At 37.2% G+C, this 24,123-nt stretch overlaps 1 protein-coding gene and 1 pseudogene across 1 annotated transcript; one reads left to right on the forward strand and one right to left on the reverse strand.

The window, feature by feature from the left end:
• Positions 1-1,916: 1,916 nt before the first annotated feature.
• LOC123801531 (large ribosomal subunit protein P1 pseudogene) lies at positions 1,917-2,660 on the reverse strand (annotated as a pseudogene).
• SNRNP48 (small nuclear ribonucleoprotein U11/U12 subunit 48) lies at positions 2,605-21,126 on the forward strand. Its single transcript, XM_045811594.2, has 9 exons — positions 2,605-2,811; positions 5,912-6,025; positions 6,284-6,344; positions 7,187-7,261; positions 12,395-12,583; positions 13,024-13,145; positions 16,650-16,738; positions 17,143-17,307; positions 19,310-21,126. Exons 1-9 carry the CDS (start codon positions 2,659-2,661, stop codon positions 19,356-19,358), a joined length of 1,017 nt encoding a protein of 338 aa, XP_045667550.1. The 5' UTR covers positions 2,605-2,658; the 3' UTR covers positions 19,359-21,126.
• Positions 21,127-24,123: the final 2,997 nt, after the last annotated feature.

The raw sequence follows: 24,123 nt of genomic DNA on the forward strand, positions 1-24,123 counted from the left end.
TTCTTCAGTTTGAAAGAGTATACCTCCAGGCTGTTGCCAAAGTTGTCATTAAGCTTTGAGGTGAGATAGGCTTTGTGCTGGAGAGAGGACATCCTTGACCTTGGCTAATTTTGATTTGGTTCACCTACAGTGTGCCTCCACAGAAAAAGCTATATATATATATATATATTTCAATGAAAGTCATCATTTCACATCCAAAAAGTCTCACGTTTTCTAGAGTGCTGCTGGGCTAACCATGTAAATGCAGATAAAAAGTAGGGATATTGTGGGCAGAGTACGACTAAACTGGTACTCATCCCTTACCCCACATCTGCTTGCAGCTATTGGACTATTTCTGTATTTTGGGGTATTATCTTTTGGCCTATTTATACTCATCACTTTGTGTGTGTGTGTGTGTGTGTGTGTGTGTGTGTGTGTGTGTGTGTGAGAGAGAGAGAGAGAGAGAGAGAGAGAATTGCACTAGCTGCCTATGGAAATAGCTGTTCACAAAAATTCCCTCCATGATTTCTTCATCTGATACAAACAGGTACAAAAGGAAGCAAAGATTTGGCATCAGGCTTGAAAAAAGGAAAAATAAATAATATAAGAAGGATTGGGTTCTGGGAGTTAAAACCACTTGGAGAAATTAAAAGGGCTGATTCCAGGTCTTGGATAGGAAATGTACAAAGTAAGCTTGGGTTAATCAAACCAAGGAAAAGGAAATACTCAAAGACTGATGGGACATGTCAAAGAGACACAAAGTGGTTTAAGTGGCTTCCACAGGTCAAATTTGGGACAATTTGAGCTTCAGCAAGAATTATGATGGTAATGGAGTATGTAATAACGAATTTATTTTTTTAAGACTTTATTTATTTTAGAGAGAGAGAGAGCATGAACAGGGAGGAGGGGCAAAGGGAGAGGGAGAAATAAACTTCCCACTGAGCAGGGAGCCAGGTGCAGGATCCTGCGATCATGACCTGAGGCAAAGACAGACACTTAACCGACTGAGTCACCCAGGGACCCTGTAATAGTTCATTTAAAAACCTTATATCAATAATAATTTTTAAAATCCCTTGATTCCATAGTGAACAACAAAATGAAGGTATGGTACAAATGCCAATTAACAAATATAGAAGCCATGACAGTATTAGAGAATCATCATTTGTAACTCCTACATGATGACAGATTTGTGGAAGGATTGTGTGAGTTTTTTGAGGAACAGGACATTCATTTGGCCTCGAAGTATCATCCCACAGAGGGAAATGTCTTACAAAGGAGTGATATAACCATCTACCTTTACCAAATGATCAAATTTAGCATTACTAATAGAAGGAGAATTTAAGATATGTGTTCTGTATAAGATGTAATAGTCACACACATCTCCTTGCAAACATGCTTGAGCAAAACTTAATCATAAGGGGGGAAAATCTGATAAATCTAGAAAGAGGAACATTCTACAAGACAATTGACTGCAGCTCCTGACAAAATTCAGTGACTTAATTTGAAAAGGAGGCTGGGGAGATGTTCTAGGTTAAAAGAGACAATAGCTAATTACAGCTCATGGGTTGAAAAAACGAAAGAAATAGATATGAGAGGAATTTGGGGGACAATAGGGGAAATTTGAATATAAACTGAACGTTGGTTGATATTATGAAATTATTAATTCTCTTAGATTTGACCATGTATGGTGGTTATGTAGGACAATGTCCTTATTCTTAGGAGATGCATACAGACATATTTGGCGGTTGAAGCAGCTGCAACTGACTTTCAAATAATTCTGCAAAAATAAATATGTGGGGCTGTGTGTGTGTGTGTGTGTGTGTGTGTGTGTGTAGAGCAAGAGAAAGCAAACGTGGGCAAATGTTAACAATGAGCTGGTGGATGGCTATGCAAATGCTTGTTGTACTACTCTCTTTAAGCTTTTCTGTAGATATGAACTATTTTTTTTTTAAGTTCAGCTTTTTACTGAACATGTTTAAAGACGTTTTAGTCAGAAAGACCGAAGCCATGTCATCATCAGACTCCTCGGATTCTTCTTTGCTTCCACTTTCTTCTCAGCAGGGGCAGCAGTGGTGGACGGGGCAGCACCTTGGCTGGTGCAGCGGGAGCCGCTGGGGCAGGTCCACCACCCCCTACGTTGAGATGAGACTCCCAAAGCTCACACTGGCCAGGGCCTTTCCAAAGAGGCTTGGCCAGAAAGGTTCAACATTTCATGAGAGCACTGATCTTATCCTCTGTGACCACCACCTCATCGTCGTGCAGCATGAGGGCGGTGAGGATGCCGGAGAGCTCCGAGGTGGAGGCAAGTGCCCTGCCGGAAGCCTGTGCTAGTCGCCGTTTGAAGCGAAGACCTCATCCCAAAGTGGCCTAGCTTCATCGGAAAGACCATGCATCTTAGCGGCAGCTGAGGAAAGACGATATAAACCATCTTTTGAAAAGTTGGGGGGGCGGGAGGGAAAGCAGTTCAGGGAAGTCCAGGCGAAAACGCATCCAGGAGCAGTGGCACCAGTAGCGCCGCCTGGAAGACGCCAGGGAACACCTTTCATAAGGACAGCTTCCCGGGCCTTTCCCTATAGGCGGTTCCAGTCACGTGGCGGCCTGGTCCCGCCCACAGTTCCCAGAGGCCCGCGCGCGGCGCCGGCAGTTCCGCGGCTTCCTTCTGGCGGGTCGGGTGCGGCCATGGAGGGCGAGCCGCCCCCGGTGGAGGAACGGCGGCGGCTGCAGCAGGAGCTTAACGAGTTCGTGGAGAGCTGCTGCCGGACGCTGGAGGAGGTGACGGCGTCCCTGGGCTGGAGCCTGGATCGGCTGGACCCCGGGGAGGAGGCGGCAGAGGTGAGGGGGCTTGTGCGCGGGTCCTTTTGGGGGCCCTCAGCCTGCGGTCTTCTGTGGCGGGGGAGGAATCCGCGTGGGAGCTGCCGCCCGTCTGCGGAGCGTGCTGGGCTCCCGGGACCGGGCCTGGAGCGCCCTGGACGCCGGCGGGCCTCGGGTGGGGCACAGGCACTCCTTCCGCGGAACTTCGGCTCGAGGAAAAGGTGAAAATGCGGTGGGTGAGGAGGGGTGGCAGGTCTGGGCTTTAACTCGAGAGTAGGCGAATCGGCCTCAGAGTGCTGCTAGCAGAGGTGTTGGCCGTTTGCTTTGTCATCTGTCACATGGATACCGCAATTGCGCCAGATCCGGCGTCAAGAGAGCTTGGGAGTTCAGTTCACCTTTCTCTGCCTTAAAATTCTACTGGGACAGCATCGATTCTAGGATTATTAGAGGGTATCACTAAGAGATGCTGACTAGCAACTCTTTTGAACATTAGAATTGCTTTAAAAAATGTAGGTAGGTGTATTAGAGTGAACAATCCTGATTTTTTGTTTGTTTTTTTGGGATGGGAGGAAGAGAAGCGCTTCAGTGTGGGATAATTCATAATCTCTAATGCTCTTTCGGGGTTCATCACGCTGTGATAATTTCTCCCAGGTTTAAATTACATGATGGATTCCCCAAAGACACCTAAGGCATATTTGACTTATACGCAAACAATTCACATTTATTCACATTTATTTGTATTGAAGGCGTCATGGAAATTTTAAAATTTGTTTAGAGGGGTGTTTGAAACTGTGAATTTCATTGAGTGGGGCCTACCATGGCCTTCCTTAACACTGTTTACTCAGTAGTAACCTGAAATTTCTTGTATTAGCACTTAAATAGCACTTTGCTTATGCCACTTACTGTACCTTAGTTACCTCGTTTAATACTTGTAATTACTCTATGAGTACTGTTAGCAGCATTTTATAGATGAGAAAACAAACCCAGAGAGGTGGTAATTTGTCCAAGGATACACTGCTAGTAAATGGCATTTGGGATTTTGAACCCAGGCATTCTGGCTCCTGAGAATTTGTGTTTAATTGCTATGCTGCCTCTCTAAAGCTTCTTTGTAAAATTCCAAAATTATGACAAAGAGCTGTGAGTGTACATCTAAATGTTACAGAATCAACATCTGATATTCAAGAGAGTGTCTAGTTTAAAAATCCCAGTAGTTGACATCCATCATTCCTGGAATAGGTGCAGTCCACATAGTTAATGAAGCCTCACTTTTTTGCTAGAGTGTTTTAATACTGAAGTTCAGTGAACAACAGTTACAGGTTCTGTCATAGATCTTACCATCTTGTCATAGTGAGGGGAAATCCAGAGAAACCAGCCTACATTATCGTGTGATAAAGTCTATGAAGGGTGGGTTGGAATAGCTGTTTATTATAGGCTGTGGTAGGACAGTAGAGGTTTCCTGGATAAAGTGAATTCTAAGCTGATAAAAGTGTGCTGAATTAGCTAGGTGAAGCACAGAGGAAGCATCAGTGGTAGGGGAAGTCAGGAGAAAAGGGTGTAACCAGATCAGGAAACCTAAGGTGGTTAAGGATAGCTAAGCATAGGCTGTAGAGAAGAAGGGGAATGATGGTGGGAAGGATCCAGATCTTAAAGGTCCTTGTGTCAGCCGTATTAAAGAATCTGGATTTTGTTGTTGTTGTTGTTTAATTGAGGGAAATGGGGAAGCATGGAAGTATTTTAAGCCAGACTATATCATCATATTGCCTTTTAATAAACTAATAATTTCTTATATTTGAACACTTGCTGTGTACCAGGCCCTGTTTGAATTGCTTTATGTGTATAAACTCCTGTATAATTTATTTAATCTTCATAATAGCTCTGTGACAAAAGTCCTATTATACCCATTTAATAGTTGAGGAAACTGAGGCAAAGAAAGGTAAAATACCTTGACCAAGTTCGCATAGTCTGTAAGTGGCAGACCTGGGTTTCATAGTAGCCACAGTGTGGAGTATGGGAGGGACAACAGGTCTAGAAGCAGAGCAGTTAGGCAATGGCTGTTGTAATCCAGGAGAACGAAGCTGATGTCCTGAAGTGGGGAAGTAACAGTGAGGATCGATTATGTGCAGGGATTTCAGAGTTACTTAGGAGTAAAAAGGACCGGGTAATTGATTAGATGTCAATAATGAGGGAGAAGAGGTGGTTTTCTGCATTAGGAAATGGGACCTTTTACTGAAACTGGGAGACAGAAGAGGAACAGGTTTGGGGTCAGGAGACCATGAATATAATGAATTTGTTTTTGTTATATTGAATTGTTAGTGTTTTTAGTATAAGGTATTCAAAAGAGAAACAAGGTCTACAGATCTAGATTTTGGGAGCCATTACTCTATAGTGAAAATTGAAGCCATGAGATTTTCCAGTAAGTGTGTATCAAATGGCAAAATGTCACTGGTTTGACTTATGTGCAACATCAACATTTAAAGGCGTACAGGTAGAACAAGGAAGGCATCTTTAGAGAAGACCAAGTAGAAGAACTAGAGAGGTAGAACATGAAGACTGTATCTGGATGACAGAAATGGGCAATTGTATTGTGACCTTCTAAGAGGTCAAATATTTTAAAGAGGCTGACATGGGCTTTGACACATCTTCTTTAGCAAGAAGATTTAGTGATCTACTGACTGGTAGTTTGTAAACAAATCTTTTAAAGGGTTGGGCTTTGAAGAGGTGGAGAGAGGGCTATAAAGGAGAGAGAGATTGAGGGAAGTTTTTTGTTTTGTTTTTAAATATGAACATACATCATACAGGGGGTTGGGAAAGAGGCCTCCAGAAGAGGAGATAAGTGGATAGTACTACTTAATCAAGTAGTAATCATTTAATGGTATAATCATTTGAATATTACGTTCCTGTGGGGCACCTGGGTGGCTCAGTTGGTTAAGTGTCCGACTCTTGGTTTTGCTTTAGGTCAGGATCTCATGGGTGGTAGGAGCCAGCCCCACCTGGGTTCAGGGCTCATCAAGGAGTTCGCTTGAGATTCTCCCCCTCTTCCCCACGTGCGCTCTCTCTCTCTCTCTCAAATAAATCTTTAAAAAAAATTCTTTTTTCTTTGCTTCTCTTTCTTTTTTTATAGGATGAAATTGTGATATGCCCCTATGATTCCAATCATCACATGCCTAAATCATCTTTAGCAAAGCACATGGTGTCTTGTAGATTGAGAAAACTGGGCTATACCAAAGAAGAAGAGGTACCATATGTTTATTATGTATATGTCATGTACTTCATGTGTGAATAAATTCAGAATATTTGGAAGGTATAGTGTCAAGTTTTCTGCCATAAAATACTAGTCATTTGTGGGGTAGAATGGTATTTGCCTAATTTCACAAATTTTTGTAAGAAATATTTAAACGATAGTAATCTCTTGTTGGTTGGTGTCAGATCTTAAAGTAGTCAATTATTGGTCACTCACGAATACTAATTTTTGTTTTTTGTTTTTACTGTTTAGGATCAAATGTATAATTCTGATTTTTTCTATGAGAATGTGAAGGTACCTTCAATTACTTTGAGTAAGTATTAATTTAACAGATTATAATTTTAAAATATCTTAGTATAGGCATTGATATTTCATTTTTGAATTATCAAAAGAATGGACTTTATAAGTATGCTTGTGATTAAGAAGGACGTTTCGTACCTGAAGAGAATATAGGGTTAATTAATGTACAGTGAAACTAGTTTGCTTAATCTGGAATGTAGAGACCAGGCTTATATTAATAGGCAGTGAAAAACCCTGAAAAGGTTTGTACAGTAAGACGGATACCTTCTTTCTTGGATATAACAAAAATCTGACCACACAACACAGTTTGCAGACTGATGATGGAAGTGTGTTCCAAGTGTTCATGGCATATGTGGATGTTAAAATTCCAGGCTCTGTAATCAGAATGCCCTGATTCAACTCCTGGTTTTGTCATTAATAGGTTTGTGACTTTCAGCAAGTAATTACACCTTTCTGTTGCCTAAATTTCTTCATAAAACGGGGGATGATGATAATAGCACCTTTGTGAGGATTAAATGATGTAGTATATGTAAAACGCTTAGAATAGTGCCTGACACTTAGCTGGATTAAAAAAAAATGATAGCTGTTATTGGCTGTTAAAATTTGCAGCAGCTACTGCATCATGCCTGGTGATAACGTTTTGTAAACTGCCTGAAATCTAGTTACTTACTGGGTTCTAGCTAGATCTGAAAGCATTCTGCATTCAGATTCCCTAGGAAGCAATGTAGATTTTTTCACTTTTAAGATTCTGGAAGGTTTCTCAATGTGCCCAAAGAGCTTGAATTGGAAATAAGTTAATAATTTAATTGTGAACACTGATGATTCATATTGTGTTTATGGGTGCTTTTTTGACAGATAAGGACTCACAATTCCAGATAATTAAACAAGCTAGAACTGCTGTTGGAAAAGATGGTGATTGTTATAATCAAAGTAAGTGGCATCATAGTTTGAGCTAATTAATGATCTGAACTATTTTTGTTCCATTAGCAAATGTTACTAATTTTTAAGAAAAATCTTGTGGAAATAGTTACATGAGAAAGTTACATTTTAACTTTAACATTAGACCAGTATGTTTGGTGCCAGCCTCATTTAGTAGATATTTTCTGCTCAAATACAGCAGAGTATTTGAGCAATCTTAGCTACTGTCTTAGCTAGGGGTTCATGCTTTGGAATCACCTGATAGGTGAAATTACTTTGTAGATAATTTTTATTATGATTATTCGGTAACTGAGTCCCATTGAGACTGTCTTACTCTGAGATTTCCTCTCTCTCTTGAGAATTAGTCTATTGTTAAATTTAAGAATGTTGAAATGCACTGTAAAAGGAAGGACTTATGCTAAAGGAGAGCCGTCTCCACAGCTGCCCCTTCAAATAAAGCCCAAACACAAAGTTTTACAAAGAGTGTCAGAAAGTTTGTGGATCCCTTCATACCTAGCTTTGAAGCTGGGTTAAGAGTTTCTGCCTGGGACTTACTTCAGCAGAAAACAGGTTAGAATTTTTAAGTATGAGCTTTTAGGAAGTGAAAAGAAAATCCACTGGAAGCATATATGTTAATGAGTAAACAGAGTTAATAGATTTCTGAACCTAGGGATAACATGTAGCCAGAGCATGACTTGCTCGTCTTAGAAGGATTTCTGAGTTGTCTTTGAACCTTCTGAAGGTAGCTTTCCCTGGACATCTTTACCTTTTCTTCCCCCTCATTATTCTTTCTGGGTGAATTCTATTCATTAGTCCATAGTTAGGATTTGTTTCTCCCTTGTTGAAGTTCAGTCTTTACCCATTGTTCTAAGCCAGTATCTGGACTTGATTTTTTCCTAAGTTGCACTGTGGCTTCAGGAGAGAACTCTCTTACCTTAGTGTACATTACAGTGGTTCCATACCATAGACAGAACATTTCTTGTATTTCCTGTTTTAAAACTCCCATTTTTATGTACTTTTTGCTAAATTCCAAGTTTTTTGTTTTGTTTTCCCTTTGAGGGAGACATTTGGCTCAAAGAGATTACTGAACTACGATCAGTCAAGCCTTTTTTTTGGCTCCTGTTGTTGATTCTACTCCCTACTCCTGTTTAGCTAATGAGCCAATAAAGTAGAAGATTTTTGCTATTGTTTTTTTGTAGGGGTTAATAGTTAGAGGCCTTTTTTGATGTAACTAGTTAGATTCACTGAATTTATTTTGGAGTTGAAAAAGAACTGGCAGATCATCTAATCCAGCGTCTTCGTTGAGGAAACACACACCGTCTGAGAGTAACGATAAGGTTTCTGGTGTGTTTGTTCTGAAGGCTGTCAATACTTGGGATTTTTAAAAGAGATTCTTTCTTCATAGCTCTTTTATGTATTCATTTCTCTTTCATAATGTACTTACATAGGCTGGGCAACTATTTTCCCCTCCATATTAGGTGAAGAAATAGAGGCACACAGAAACGGATTAACACTGCTTTGCTAGATAATAGCAAGACTTGGTAATAGCTGCACTGGATTGAGAACCAAGTGTTGGATTCGGTACATACTCTGAACTGAGTTATTCTGTTTTCTGATAGGAACTACATTTAAGTGAAATTTATGGACTAGGAATCACTGCTTAAATATATTCATTATTTATTATGTCTGTTATAATTAAGTAGAATAATACCACAAACTTCAAATCTGTACCTACTAACTGCTTGCTATTATTAGTACTGCTCTTTATTTATTATGGTTTGTGTAAGCCTACTTTAAAGAAAGAAACTAGTTGCTTGGCCTGGTACAAAGGACAGTTTTTCTGAGGTTTTGTTTCCTTGCGTGTAGTATAAAACTGTCTTGTAGTGTTGTTTAGGGTAACGGAGATAATGAATGCTAAACTAGCCTGAGCTCTAATAATTGACTGCTTATGTCTAAGCAATTTAATTTCTAAGCACATTAATATATAGAAAGTGATATTAAGATAATGAGATGGGTGAGAATTTTATATATGTGAGTAATTTAGAGAATGTTCTCAAGTTTTTTTATTTATATGACTAAGTAATAAGGTAGATTTGGATCTTGCATTTAGTTCTTTACAAAAGCAAAGAATTACTTTGAATAAATAGTTCCTTCAGTAGAAAGTTAAGAGGAACTTTTATTTTGTTTTGGCGCTCTCTTAAGATTTAACTTAAGAATTTGTTATATGATCTGTGACCCTCTTTTTAAAACTTTTTTTCATCTTGTATAGAGTTCTACGGTTTCTCAGTAGACCTTATTTTTGTGGCCCACTTATGTCTTAGACATTTTAAAATCTTACAGCCCAGAACAAGAATCTCTTTTAATATCTAACTGATTTATTTACTCTGAAGGAAGAATGACTAACGAGCAATTTTACAGTTTCCCATTTAATTAATATTTTGTTTGTCATGTACTAAATTTTAAGTTTGATGAGTTATATTTATGCTTCCATTTCGTCACTCATACCAGGTCTCTACACAGTGTACAGAATTCTCAATTCATTAACCTTTGTGAAAGCTTGAAACAACCATTAAATCTACTTACTTATTTTCAGATATAATTACCTTGGTTAATTTTATTACCAAGATGCTAATTTTAATCATAAACAGTCATTTTATATTTAGTGGTTTATCTTTTTCCTTCAGTATTATTTGCTGTACTTCAGTTTCATGACGTATATTTGAATCATGGCCATGATTTGAAGATCAGTGTATTACACTAAAGAACCCTCAAGAGACCCAAGTAGAATGGTTTCTAGGCCTAATCTGTTCCTACCACTTGTGAGACTTGGGCAAGTCATTTTACCTCTATGGGCCTTAATTTCTTTTTCTGTGATGTTTGGAAATTGACTCTGTATGATTCTCCGTAAAATTCTGAATTTGTAGCTTTGAACCAGTACTTTTTATGAGTATTTAATAATATATGTCATATGTTTAACATGCTCTGTCATGGCAAAGGTGACTAAAAAGAAAGAATTAGAGTTACTAAAAAGCTAGATTAGAGTTTGCATTTGGGTGATGAAAAAGTTCTGGAGATGGATAGAGGTGATGGTTGCAAAACAGTGTAATGTGCTTAATGCCACTGAGCTGTACACTTAAAAATGGTTAAATGGTACATTTTATGTAATGTATATTTTACCACAATTTTAAAAAAGCTACTACAAAAAAAAGTAGATAGAGGATCACAGAATTTAATATGATCACAACACATTCAGATATACTTCTAAATCATATAGAAGCTTATGTTTGAAAATTAACTTTTTATGGAAATGTAAGCTTATTTGTGTTTATCCTTTTTTTTTTTTTTTGTCAGAAATATCTATGTTCTGAATGATTTGAATGCAGTTTGTTGTTTAACTTTTCCTGTACTTTTTCTTTTTCAGTAATTGGGGTGAGTATAAAGAGGAATTAGGAACCTGAATATACTCCCTATTTAAAGATATGCAGTATCCTTTTTGCAAATGATATCCTTTTAAAAGTATCACTCAAATTTCTAAACTTTATCTTAACCACTGTCACAATATTATAGTCTTTGGAATTTTAGTTGAATTTCAAGGAATTTAAGTATCAATCTTCACCATACAGAAATTTAAGATGAGTAAGACAACTCCAGAATATTTTAAGGAGGAAATTACATTTCTTTCTCTAAAAGTAACAGGCAAAGGTTTATGTGGAGCTTGTTTATAATATATCAGTGTTTTCTAATCTTTGTATTTTTCTCCCAGCTTTTTATAGCCTATATTCAAGGGAATTAGGCTTATTAAAGCTAAGTCATTTTTACAGTACAAAGTTAACTGTTTTAACACCTGCCTGCATAAAAACACTTTTCCTAGTGTCTACCAGAATTAGAACGAAATTGATTGACTTGAAAGGAAACCCTTCTGTACTAATTCAGAACCCTTCGGCTAATACAGATGACCATGTATTGTTATCCATGGCTGTTCACGAACTCATATTCAATGTAGCACTCCTCTTAATTTGTAGACGAATGTAAAGTCACCTCTTTTTTGTATGTTGTAGTGCTTAGTTCATAGTTTGCTCTTGTTTTAATTTTTCTTTTGCTTCTTTACCTAGGAAGTCATTGAGATTAGACTTTATCAAATAAAAGTATCTGGGAAGAGCTACTGATCTTACCTTGTTCTATGAACCAGAGTTATTACTTTAGGGTAACCTAGGAAACATTAGTAGCTCCTGTTCATTGTTTGCATCAGTGAATAATGAAGGCTAGAAAGAATTGTTTTAAAACAATTGCTTTATTTACAGTTACAATACTTTTTTTATTTCTTTGAGAAAATTTGAATCTCAAAACAAAAATTTTCTTCAATGTTTAATACATCATATCAAGGTATTGTATTTACTTTCTTTCATTAATGAACAGATTTTAGAAAGTTCTGTGACTATTGGGGGGGTGCTGCTGTTAACTTTTTAAAATTAATTTGGTTATGCCAATATGCTTCCTCTTCAGAAAATTAAAAATTTAGTCTCAGTTTAATCTGTCTTTCTCTGGTCTGAGGAAGGTTGGGATTTCTGCTACTTAAGTAATTGTGATTTGGTCCCTAGCTCTGACAAGTGGGATATATTTTGAATATGAAACACTTAATGTCTCATATAAAAAGACATTTTTTACACGTTTTTTGTATTTCAGTAATTTATTTTCTGAGGGACTACAATGTATATTACCTATTGAAATGTATATTACCTATTGAAATCATTTTTGCCCCAGCTTTTATGGGGAAAAGCATATAAACAGAAAGAAAGTTAATATCTACTTTTATAATATTGGTAGCCTTTTAAAAATTGTTACCTGGAAGGTTTTCTTATGAGCAAATTATCTCATGGTTATTACTGCCTACCTTCATGGGATCTGTCTTTTTTGGAGAGAATAGCAAACATCCACAGTACATCCTTTCTGTGGATATAGCATTGAGGATAAAGTCACTGTTTACCGTTTATCACATAGATGGATATTTTGCATATTAAGGGATTACTATGAAAACAGTTGTGTTAATATTGCATTATTTCAGCGCATGTTTAAAGATAAGGAGTAGATTTTAAGTCCACAGTGCTTCATGTATTGTTTATTCTTGTGGTTTTATTTTTACTTTAGGGATTTATTCTTCATTACCTGTTGAAGTTCCTCTGAATCACAAACGGTGTGTTTGTGATCTAACCCAAGCTGATCGTCTTGCCCTCTATGATTTTGTAATGGAGGAGACGAAGAAAAAGCGCTCTGATTCACAAATTATTGAAAATGACAGTGATCTCTTTGTGGACTTGGCTGCCAAAGTCAATCAAGGTTTGAGATGAATGTCGTTTTATATTTCTTAATTGTCATTTCATTCTTTGTGTGTTACTAAGATTTAGTTGTCAGACCACTTTGAATTGGAATAGGATGGTTTTGCATTATCTCATATTCACATATAGGTTAAGATGTTTACTCAGTGCATGGAATTTTGCTCCCTGACTTTTACATTAAGCATACCTTCCTCTGTAAGATTGTTAGTTAACTTAGAGCTGTGCTGGATCTTTGTACCTTAACAATCTTAGGTTCAACTAATGGCTAGAGAAAAAGAATTATATAAAACAGCCTATTTCTATAATATAAAATTTTTAGGATGTTTTTAGATGCATGGAAACATGTTGAAATATGGGATGACTGTGGTCTTTCTTCCTGCTAATTCATAAGAATTTAAAAGCTTCCAAAAATATAATAATTTTATTTTATTCTTTTATTAGATAATAGTCGAAAAAGTCCAAAATCTTACCTTGAAATCCTGGCAGAAGTGAGAGATTATAAACGAAGACGCCAGTCCTATAGAGCTAAGAATGTTCACATAACCAAGAAATCTTATACTGAGGTAAGTTTTATATTATTTTAGAGCTTTGTTGAGAACAGAAATTTCCCTTAGTTTTCTAAGTCCGCTGTGTGGATTTCCACAGTTCCTTAGAGGTTATCTGAAAGAAAGTACCTTCAACGCGGCCACACCTGATTTGTATTTGCTCCATTCCTTTCAGATCCACTGTCCTAGGCAAAGGTTTTTCAGGGTACAAAAATCTTATGTAAAGAGGCTATATCCTAAAAAAATACCTATATTTGAGAAAGTAGCATTACATCATGATAGAAGCATAGATTTTGGCCTTAGACCTGAGTTAGAGTTTTGATCCTGCTGTTTATCATTGGCTGTTTGACTTAAACAACTTATTTGAGCATTTAAGTATCAGTTTTTTTCGTTTTATACATCTTATGTAGACTTTGTAGGGTTGTTGTAAGAATTGATTGAGATAATGCATTGTGGACACAGAAATTGGTCAACAAATAGCCTTTGTCTTTTCCTTAAAGAAATTTTAGTGTGCTTTTATGTACTCTGTTAAATAGTTGGGCTTGAGAAATATCTGTCATAAATTATTTATACATTAATCTCTTGATATATATCTGGACTTATTTTCAGACTTCTTTTAGTGGATAGAGTTGATGAATTTTTTGGTACGTGAATTACCTTGCCCAAACTCTACAAATAATTTCCTCATTGAATCTCTAAATTCTTACCACATTATTTCTTACTTCTCTCTATGATTTCTAAGACTGTCTATAATCTAAGCCTCATTTTACCAAATATTTTCTTTTGCTTTAGTCAAGCTTGTCTCTTAAACTATATCTGATTACACAAATTTACTCTTATCTTTGTGTCCAAATAATATGTTGTTTGCTCACCTGAAATGTTCTTTGTTGTTGCTCTTTTAAATCTTGAGAAATTTAAGGCCTGTGGCTCCATAAGGTGCTAGTTGACCCAGCCATTCACTGGTTGATTGCTTTTATGCTCTCTGTACCACATAGCTTAGTACTAATCTTATGCTATTCTTTTTACAATATATGTTCTACAGTATATGTTCTAGACTTTCTCTTCCAGTAGAGGTCTGGGACCATGTCATACTACCTAACTTTAGTCCCTCAAATACTTGGTGGTATCAGTTGTTTCTTCTCTAGTCTTGTTACCTTGTAATCAAGTGTAAGTGTTGCTGCTAGTGTTCTTCACAGTTTTATGGTTAACTTTTTATTATGGAAATATTCAAACATATACTAAAGTAAATGGAATAGTGAACCCTTTTGTCCCTGTCACTCAGCCTCAACAATTATCAGCATATGGCTTTGTCATTTTATTTATATCCTCACTCACTACCTCCTACTTTCTCCTTCCTCCACACTGATAGTTTTGGAAGCAGATACGAAATACCTTTCATCTGTAAAAACTTCAGTGTTTACAAATCTTTCAGTGACTTACCATATTTCTGGTCATGGCTTTTTCAACATTTTATCTTTTTCTAGCTTCCTTCATCTCCTTATAATTTTTGTTTGCTTTGGACTAGAACCTAAACTTTGTCAAATTTTAGAAAAACATTTATCACCTCCTGTACTTACTATGCATAGCACTGCTGTTGGGTGGGTAAAGATAAATGGCACACAGGGGCGCCTGGGTGGCACAGCGGTTGAGCGTCTGCCTTCGGCTCAGGGCGTGATCCCGGCGTTATGGGATCGAGCCCCACATCAGGCTCCTCCGCTGGGAGCCTGCTTCTCCCTCTCCCACTCCCCCTGCTTGTGTTCCCTCTCTCGCTGGCTGTCTCTCTCTGTTGAATAAATAAATAAAATCTTTAAAAAAAAAAAAAAAAAAGATAAATGGCACACAGACCCCACCTGCAAGGGGCTTAGTATAGTTTATCAAGTGAAACATCTTTCAAAATACAGATTGCAAAATAAAGTGAGATCAAAGTATGTGGGAGAAAGGAGCGATTCTTTTTAAGATAGAATTGGTATAGGTTTTATAGAGAAGATAGCATTCGAAGGAAAGGGAGAAGCAGGAATGGTAAAGAATGTCTATTCATAGGCTCTTTCCTATGTGGTGAACCTGGAAACTATCCAGTAGTATTCGGGCCTCGTGGAGCTCATGTAGAGCTGCTGCTAGTCAGGGAGTCATGTTGCTACTCTGGAAGCGCTAGAGCTGGGAGTGGGAATTTAGGTGTGTGTGTGACTCATGTCACATGTCTTAGATTTTCACAAGAGAATATGGTAGAGGAGGGGAAATGGTGGATAAAGATATTCCGGGTCTAAGGGCTAGTGTTCCTAAAAATATATGCAAGTACAGGAGTTTTCCATAGACCCATCAGTAATCCAAGGTGGCTAGAGCTTAGGGTTTCTGAACTATCCAATAAGAGATAAGGCTGGCTTCAATTACGTGATGCAGTAACATCATGAAAGGCTTCAAAGGCTCTACAAGGATTTTGGACATTGTTCCATTTTACTTTGGGAGCCATTGAAAGTCTCTTTAAAGAGGGGAGAAACTCAGCCAGTCCTGAACTATATAGTGTGTGTCTTTGAGATTGCCCCTTGTCCCCCCCGTACCTTTTATTTATTTATTTATTTGAGAGATCAAGAGTGGGGGCAGGGGGAGTGAGAGGGTAGAGGGAGAAGCAGACTCCCCACTGAGCAGGGAGCCTGATGCAGGACTCTATCCCAAGACCCTGGGATCATGACCTGAGCTGAAGGCAGACGTTTAACTGAACCACCCAGGAACCCTTTTCTTTTTTTTTTCTTTTTTAATTTAAATTCAGTTATCCCCTGTACCTTCTTAAAACTTTTCCTAATTAGGTATGAGGGAAATGTAAGCTTCTATTTTAGTTTCACCTGTGCCTCCCAGTTGACCAGCCCTATGCTTGATTGCATGGATAAATAGGAAAGAAAAAACTTCCAAGTGGTTCTTAGAGGTAAGGGATTTATATAGTCTCTTAGGAAAGTATCTGTGAAGTGACTAGAATGTTTCATATTTTGTCTGTCATCTTGACTTAATTATAAAAGTTTTGAAAAATTTTATTTGTAAATAATCTCAAATATACAAATAAGTTGCAAAACTAAAAATAGTACGAAGAACTCCTGAATATCCTTTACCCAGATCATCTGTTAATATTTTGTCCCATTTGCTTGTCATTTGCACTCTCTCTTTTTATGTACATTTTTCTCTCTTTTGATTTCTAGCTGTATGTTATTTTTTTTCTAAACTGTTTGAGAGTAAGTTACATACCCCTGACTACTTCTTAAGAATAGGGTTAGTTTTCCTAATGTAATCATAATATAGTGATCACCGAGCAAGTTTATCAATAATTATAGTACTTTCATCTACCATTCATACCGCAGTTTGACCATTGACTTTTTTATGTTCTCTAAACTGCTCATGTCCCACAGTCTATTCTATCATCCAAATATTTGGATGACATCCAAGTATTTGGAAGATTGTTAACAGTGATTTTTCTAGTTTTATATAATTTTTTGAAAAATCTTTCTTATCTGAAATTGGGTGCTTATCTCTCCTGAGGTGATTCGGGATGTCATAAATGTGCACATGGAAGAACTCAGTAGTCATTGGCAAGAAGAGCAGGAAAGAGCAGAGGATGATGCTGAAAAGTATGTCATGGTGTTTACTGGTGAAAATATTCTCTTTTTATTCTGTTCCATAATAATTTTTTAACTAAATTTTAGCATTTCCAAGACCATTAATAATAGCACACCATAATTCATTAAAATACTTTAATTCTTTCATGTTGTCATTGCTCAAGATTATTATACTAGAGTTTTTCTGTTGACATTGCTCTTCGACAATTTGAAGAGATAAATATATTAGTGAAATAGTAAAGACATAAAACATATAAGAGCTACATTTCTTTGCCCAGTCATATAGAATATGAGGTTATGCCTAATTATATTGACTCTCTCATTGTTTTGATATAGAGTATTCAACTTTAAGCTGGTGTGTCTGTGTGTTTGGTGGAAACTAGTGGTTAAAACTAACTGTTGTTTCTGTGTTTCAGGAATGAAGAAAGGCGATCAGCTTCAGTAGATTCGCGGCAGTCTGGTGGAAGTTATTTGGATGCCGAGTATTCACGACATAGGAAGGATCGGAGTAGGAGTCCACATAAACGAAAAAGAAATAAAGATAAGGATAAAAGCTGGGACTCGAGAAGAAGGAAAGACAGGTAAGTCTAACACTACATCATCTGATGTTGAATTGTTTACTCTTGAGAAGTAAATAGATTCTTCTGTTGTAGACGGTGTTGAAAAAATGGATTGTAAGAGTAAATTACAGTAAGGAGAGGAAGTTATTGATGAGAATTCTTATCATTTGTCTGATTTCAGTTGAAGTAACCATAGCTCTGTTGGCATAGTTCTCTATATGCCTTATTGGGTATGGATTTCCCTCTTTTGCTCCTTGTTTCCTAGCCAGGACATAGGGAAGTAATGTTTAGGTAGGAAGTTAACTCTGTTAACAAGGTGTTTGCTCAGATCTCTGTCTTCTGCTCCTTCCTCCCTCCTTTTTCTTCTCATTTCTTTCTCCTGCTAATTCCTGAGTTAAAGGGTCTATAGGTTCAGAGAGAAGTCCAAACTTTAATATCAAGTCAGTTTTGCCCTTGTTAATATCACTGATAGAATTCTGACAGCTGGGAAGATATGAACTAATACTAAAATAATAAATTTAAATCAGTTGTGATCTATTCCAGTAGTCCAGCTGCTATGGGGCATCTACCTGGATCTCAATGTTAGTCAGGTCTCTAACTGAACTGTCTCTTTCTCATACTGACCCTCTTTCCCCAGCATTCCATATTCTGGTTAATGGGATGACCATCATCTGTTCACCTAAGCCAGAAATCATGGAGTTATTTTGGTTGCTCCTTTTTTATTCCTACCATCTGGTTAGTTCCTCATTGCTATCAGTTCTACCGGAGGATACCTTTACATGCACCTCCTCTGTCTTTACTGATCTATCCTTACTGCTCTATCCGTACTGCTGCCCCCCTGGGAAATGATAGTTTTCCTAATTGTTCTAACCACTTGTAAACTTGTCCCATATGGAGTCATCCCTACTTTAGTGCCAGAGTGAGTTTTCACTCTTAAACTCCGGGATCAGGACTCTTGGCTACCCATCCTTGTATTTTGTCACTACCCCATGAAATGCCTGAATTATGCTTTAGCTAGCCTGAATCCTCATCTGTGCTGTGCCACATTTATGCCTTTCTCTATCAGGTTCTGCTGCCTAATTTTTATTTTTTAAAGCCTGCTTGGTCTTTTAAGACCCAGCTAGTCATTTCCATGAAACCTCTTCTCACTCATTGAGGCTGAGCTGATCTTTCTGATTTTGTCAGCACTCTGCCTACCATGTGTTTTTTATTGAACTTAAGTTATTACTCTCCCTACTAGACAGAGCTCCTTGAAGTCAAGTCCATGTCTGATTTAGTAGTATATGCACAGTATTGTCTAATAATAGCCTCTCAAATGATATCTTGTCCCTCTCCAGGGCCACTGGTGATCAGGAATTAGTAATGCTTATTGGTTTAATAATTTTACGCATCTTACTCTCATTTAGTTCATTGGTTTTAAGCTAGCTCTGATTTAGTCTTCGCATAAAAATATTTGCTTAGTAGTCCCTTTGAGTCATATAATAAATGATATTTTGTGATAATTATACACAAATTAATTATCAGTTATTGTGCTACTTCTTTCTGTTTTGTTAATGCTTCTTCCGTTTAAGTAATTTTTGGCATCTCCGATCGGTTTTTATTGACTTAAATACATTAGACAGCCTCAAATGTAAAATGAAATAATTTGGCTTTAGAGAGGATATATTTAGAGTTTAAATAGGGGCACCTGGGTAGCTAATTCGGTTAAGTGTCTGCTTTTGGCTCAGGTCATGATCCTGGCTGGGGTCCCGGGATCGAGCCCCATATCAGGCTCCCTTCTCAGTAGGGAACCTGCTTCTTCCTCTCCCACTCCCCCTGCTTGTGTTCCCTCTCTCGCTGGCTGTCTCTGTCAAATAAATAAATAAAATCTTTAAAAAAAAACAAAAAAAAACCCAATACTGTTTAGTTCTGAATGCATGTTTTAACTTGTTCTGAAGTATATTACTGGTGAATTACTATTTTAAAGTTCTGATATTAAAATGTCCATCATTTGTAATAGTTTTTTTCACTCCTGTCATTTCAGGGATGGGGAAAGACATCATAGTCATAAAAGGAGAAAGCAAAAAATATAAATGAGGTATTTGTGCATGTATTAATTATGCTTATGCCATGATAACCAGTTGACAACATTTTAATTACAATTGCTTTGAGTAGGAGAATGTTTATATGATTTGTTTAGTGCTCAGATCACTAATTTTCAGTAAGTGCTTATATTTCAAACCATGACTACACTATTATGTCCTATAACTTTGTTTTACTTATATTTTAATAGATGATTGCTTCCTATTACAGATTTTGTTTCATCCTTTGTGGTAATTTATGTATCAGAAAATTCTTTAATTAAAGTCAGTACTTAAACTGTATAAATAATACATGAATACATTTTCATTTTAAAAAATTAAACCTTACAGCTAAGGTTAACGTCTCCTTGGAACACAACCTGTAATCCCTGTGGCCACCTCAGTAACTACTACTTACACTACACTGGTGAAATGTAATAGGGAAAAACAACCTAAATCTCTGTGAGAAGGGGAATGGCCTGGTTAAATAAAATACAATATAGTCTGATAGATTACTATATTGGATTTAAAAGAAATAAACTTTATATGGATAGATCTCAGAAACATAATGCTAAGTGAAAATAGTAAACTGCAGAAAGATATATACAAGTTATATTTATGTACAATATAATACTGTACATTTTCTGTGACTTTATATGTATGTAAATATATTTTTAAAGGTTCAGAAGTACCCATACCAAACTTAAAAGAGTAATTATTTGGGGGAGGAGGTATAGGTGGGAGAGATGAGGAATGAAAACCAGGATTGAGAGAGTGGTCAAAGAAATCTTTAGCTTTATCCATAATACATTAATTTTTAAAAGGCATTCATCTTTCACTTGTTAGTTAAAAATAGATTTTAATTAAAATTAAAAATATAATGTCATTTTCTTTTATGTAAATCATCTTTATTGAGGTACTGTTTATATAAAATAAAATGCACCCATTTGAAGTGTACGTTTCATTGAATTTTGACAAACTTATACCCCAGGCAAGAAGTCATCACCTTGATCAAGATAGAGAGCACTTCCATCACCCCCCAAAATTCTCATATACCCCTTTTACCAGTCAATTTCTCTACCCTACCTCTAGGCAGCCACAGATCTCTGAAGAGGATGTGGGTATGTTTTTTAATCGGCAATAGGAGAATAGTGCTTATGCTGAAGTTTAAGAGAGAGGTATTTGTGAGCAAAAAGAAATTAAGAAAACTTAAGAAACTTCTCAAATATTTAGATGGTCTTGATTGCTTTAATTTACATGTTGTCAGGGTGGCTGCTGTGGAGGGCCCAGGGTACTGATTACAATCAATAGGAAACTGAATTTGTCACTCAAATTTAATTAGATCAATGATTTCCAAGTCTTTTTTTTTTTTTTTTTTTTTTTTTTACTTTTGAGTAAAGCTGGTTGGATAATCTCAAGCCTTTTAATGAAAGTTGTCAAATGGTAAATTTTACATAAAATGTTTTAAATTGGCTTTGAAAAATATTTTTTAATCTCCTATATATACTATGTCACACAAAAGTATTAACACTATAAAAATGTGTGTAGGGTCTTTATCCGTCTTTGAGGACACTTTCTTTTTATGTTTAGTGAGTTCGTAAAGGTCCGAGAGTTCTGGTGTGAAGCTTTGTTGCATTGAGTATAAAAAAACAAAATCTACATGTAGTTTTTGAGTATGTTTATGATGCTAATTTCTTTTTATGTAGCTTGCTTTTGAGTTGTTATAATTGAGCCAGCAGGTACATTAATTATTAAACTAAACCTCACTTATTTCATTACATTTGTGGTTGTACTTCCTACTCTGGTCACAAATTTGAGAGTTTGGTGTTATGGAAAGTCATCACAGCTTGTAGACATTTGGATTGCCACCAGTAATTTCTATTGCTCCTTTTCAGGAAAGAAAAAAAGTAGTATCTATCAGGTTCAAGGGGCTGCAAGCTGAATTCATCTTTACTGAGCAAGTTGAGTCAGTTTCCCATCTAAAAACCCAGTATGGTCACCTAAGAGAAAGGATGCCTCCATAAAATAGAATATAAGCTTCTAAGCTTGCTTTTAGTCCTTTGGTTTAGTAATAAAAGGCAGGAGGCACTTCCAGTTTAAAAAGTTGCTAGGCTCCTGGGTGGCTCAGATGGTTAAGCATCTTGCCTTCTGCTCAGGTCATGATCTCCAGGTCCTGGGATCCAGCCCTGCATCAGGCTCCCAGCTCAGTGGGGAGTCTGCTTCTCCCTCTCCCTCTCCCTCTGCCTCTCCCCCTGCCTCTCCCCTTGCTTGTGCTCTCTCTGTGTCTTTCTCTGTCAAATAACTAAATAAATATTAAAAAAAGAAAAAAGAAAAAAGAAAAGTTGCTTTACACAGCGTCTGGACAATGTCAAGTGAAGGAAGACTTCAGGCTGCGGAGAGTTGTGCCTTCTGAGGATCATACCTTGTGGCACCAATTAAGGGATTGGGGGTTGGGTTGCTTGAGTACTATGTTTATGAGGCTAATTTCCCATAATCATGGAACTTTGGTAACCCATGTTGTTTCTCCAGCTCCAAGCCATGATTCCTCTTCTAGAATGAGAAAGCTAATTAAGGGGAGTTTCAGGAATCCAGAGAGATGAAGCGGGAGCCTGGGCTTTAGTTGCTATTGCAGACACTATTTAATGCAAATGAAGCACTTGTTAGGAACAAATTCTTCACATAATGGGAGGAATAGCCTTGATCAAAGAGGGTGCTGGGATGAGTGAGATGTATACAATACAGCTCTGCCTCTTCACTGTGACCCGGGGCAAATTAATCTTTCCATGCCTCCTATTCCTCATCTGTAGATTGAGAATTAACAACATGCTCTCAAGGGTTGTGGTGAGGTTTAGGGATGATGAAGGCGACTTGCCTCACATAGTGTCTGGTCGATGGCAAGTACTAAATACTTGCCATTATTTGTAACACACTTGTGAATATTTTCTTTCTGCTCTGCCTCCTATGTTTGGCTTTGCTTAGGGACCAACCTAGATACCTGTCTCATGCCCTCAGAAAATTCTGTCCTACTATAATATTAGCACACATGCCATACATCATTGAAGACTCCGTAGAGACGTGTATATAGGGAAGTGCTTCTCATTACCTACCTCCAGGGCATATACACAGCTGGCGTGCACCTGAATGGCTGACCAGCATAAAAATACTGAAATACCTCCAAGTTGCTTGGTAAATAACTGCTGTCCCAAGCCCCACCTCCCATCTTCCCCTCTTTGCCATGGAAATTCTTGACTGTCTCCTAGGCACTACCATGATCCAGCAAATAAAGGGCTGATATCTAGCACAGCTGGAGGCCTTGGAGTCCCCTGCTCCAGAGCTAAGACTGGTTGGTGGCTGTTCTGATTAATTGGTGACTATGTAGTCAGCCTTTCCTCCAAACAGTAATACCATTGTTAACATGGGGTGTATTATTCCATTTCTTACTTCGCCCTATATACTGGGCTCTGTGTGCGGGTTGCTGTATTGTGGGAATACTGATCTTGGACATGGTTACACACACTTGAATCAGCCACAGCTCCCTGTAGACTGCAGTAGCACAAGTGTGGAAGGAGGAATCAGAAGTAATATTGTTTTAAGGGTCTCACACTATACATGTGTAATATTTGAATACAGATTATGATAAGTGAATATATATAATAAACCCTAGAGAAGCCACTAAATAAATAAAACAGGAATGGCTAATAAGCCATAGTAGAGAGGAAACAGAATCATTAAAAACAATCCTAAAGAAGAAGATAGGAGGAAAAAGAGAAGGAAAGAACAAACAGCAAGAAGGTAGATTTAAACCCACCCATACTGACCTTATTAAACATTAAATGTAAATGTTCTAAGCACTCAAAAGACAGAGGTTGGATAAAAAGGCAAGACCTAGGTGTATGTTGTCTATAAGAAACCCATTTTAAATGTTAGGGTACAAATAGTTAATAAGAAGGGAAAATGTGCCATGCTAGCGCTACACGAAGGCACTGAACTAAAGAAAGAAAGCTATTTTACAATCAGACTTCAGAACAATGACTGTTACCAGACATAAAGAGGAACATTTCAAAATGTCAAATAATTCAGTTCATCAAGAGGACACAAGAATCCTAAATATATGTGTACCTCATAAGAGAAGTTCAAAATACCTACAACAAAGACAGGACTGAAGGGAGAACCAGGCAAGTTCACAGTTACAGTGGAGAGATTTCAACACCTGTCCCTTAGCAATTCACAGCATGAGCAGACAGCACATCAGGAAAGAGATACAAGAGTTGCGCAACTGACATTTGTACCTGGACAACCAGCAGAATATTCTTTTCATACACACTTGTGATGGTGACCAAGATCATATTCTGGGCCATAAAACAACTCTGTATGCATTGGAGAGGATTGAAATCACACAAAGTATTACTCGGACCACAACAGAATTAAACTAGAAATCAACAAAAGATACCTAAAAAATGCTCATATATTTAGAAATTGAACAACCTATTTCTAATAACTCATGGGCCAAAAATTATAAGGTGAATTAGAAAGTATTTAAAACTGAATTAGAACAAACACAGCATATCAAAATTTGTGGAATGTGCTTAGAAGGGCATTTACTATATTAGATGTTTGACTAAGAAAAGATGAAAGTGTCACATTAATGATCTAAGCTACCACTCTGAAACAGTATAGAAAAAGATCAAATTAAGCAGAAGGAAGGAAACAACAAAAATCAATGAAATAGAAAACTGAAGTGCAATAGAGAAAGTAAATGGAACCAAAAGCAGATTTT

Source organism: Ursus americanus, chromosome 32 (genome assembly GCF_024610735.1).
Source record: "Ursus americanus isolate L20-20 chromosome 32, mUrsAme1.1.p, whole genome shotgun sequence".
Taxonomy (NCBI): domain Eukaryota; kingdom Metazoa; phylum Chordata; class Mammalia; order Carnivora; family Ursidae; genus Ursus; species Ursus americanus.

What these genes read in the sequence shown, in the direction of transcription:
- SNRNP48 (XM_045811594.2), top strand. Translation starts at nt 2,659, where the DNA reads ATGGAGGGCGAGCCGCCCCCGGTGGAGGAACGGCGGCGGCTGCAGCAG. An exon ending in CCGGGGAGGAGGCGGCAGAG is followed by an intron (nt 2,812 to 5,911) that starts GTGAGGGGGCTT and finishes CTTTTTTTATAG; the next exon opens with GATGAAATTGTGATATGCCC. An exon ending in GCAGAGGATGATGCTGAAAA is followed by an intron (nt 16,739 to 17,142) that starts GTATGTCATGGT and finishes TCTGTGTTTCAG; the next exon opens with GAATGAAGAAAGGCGATCAG.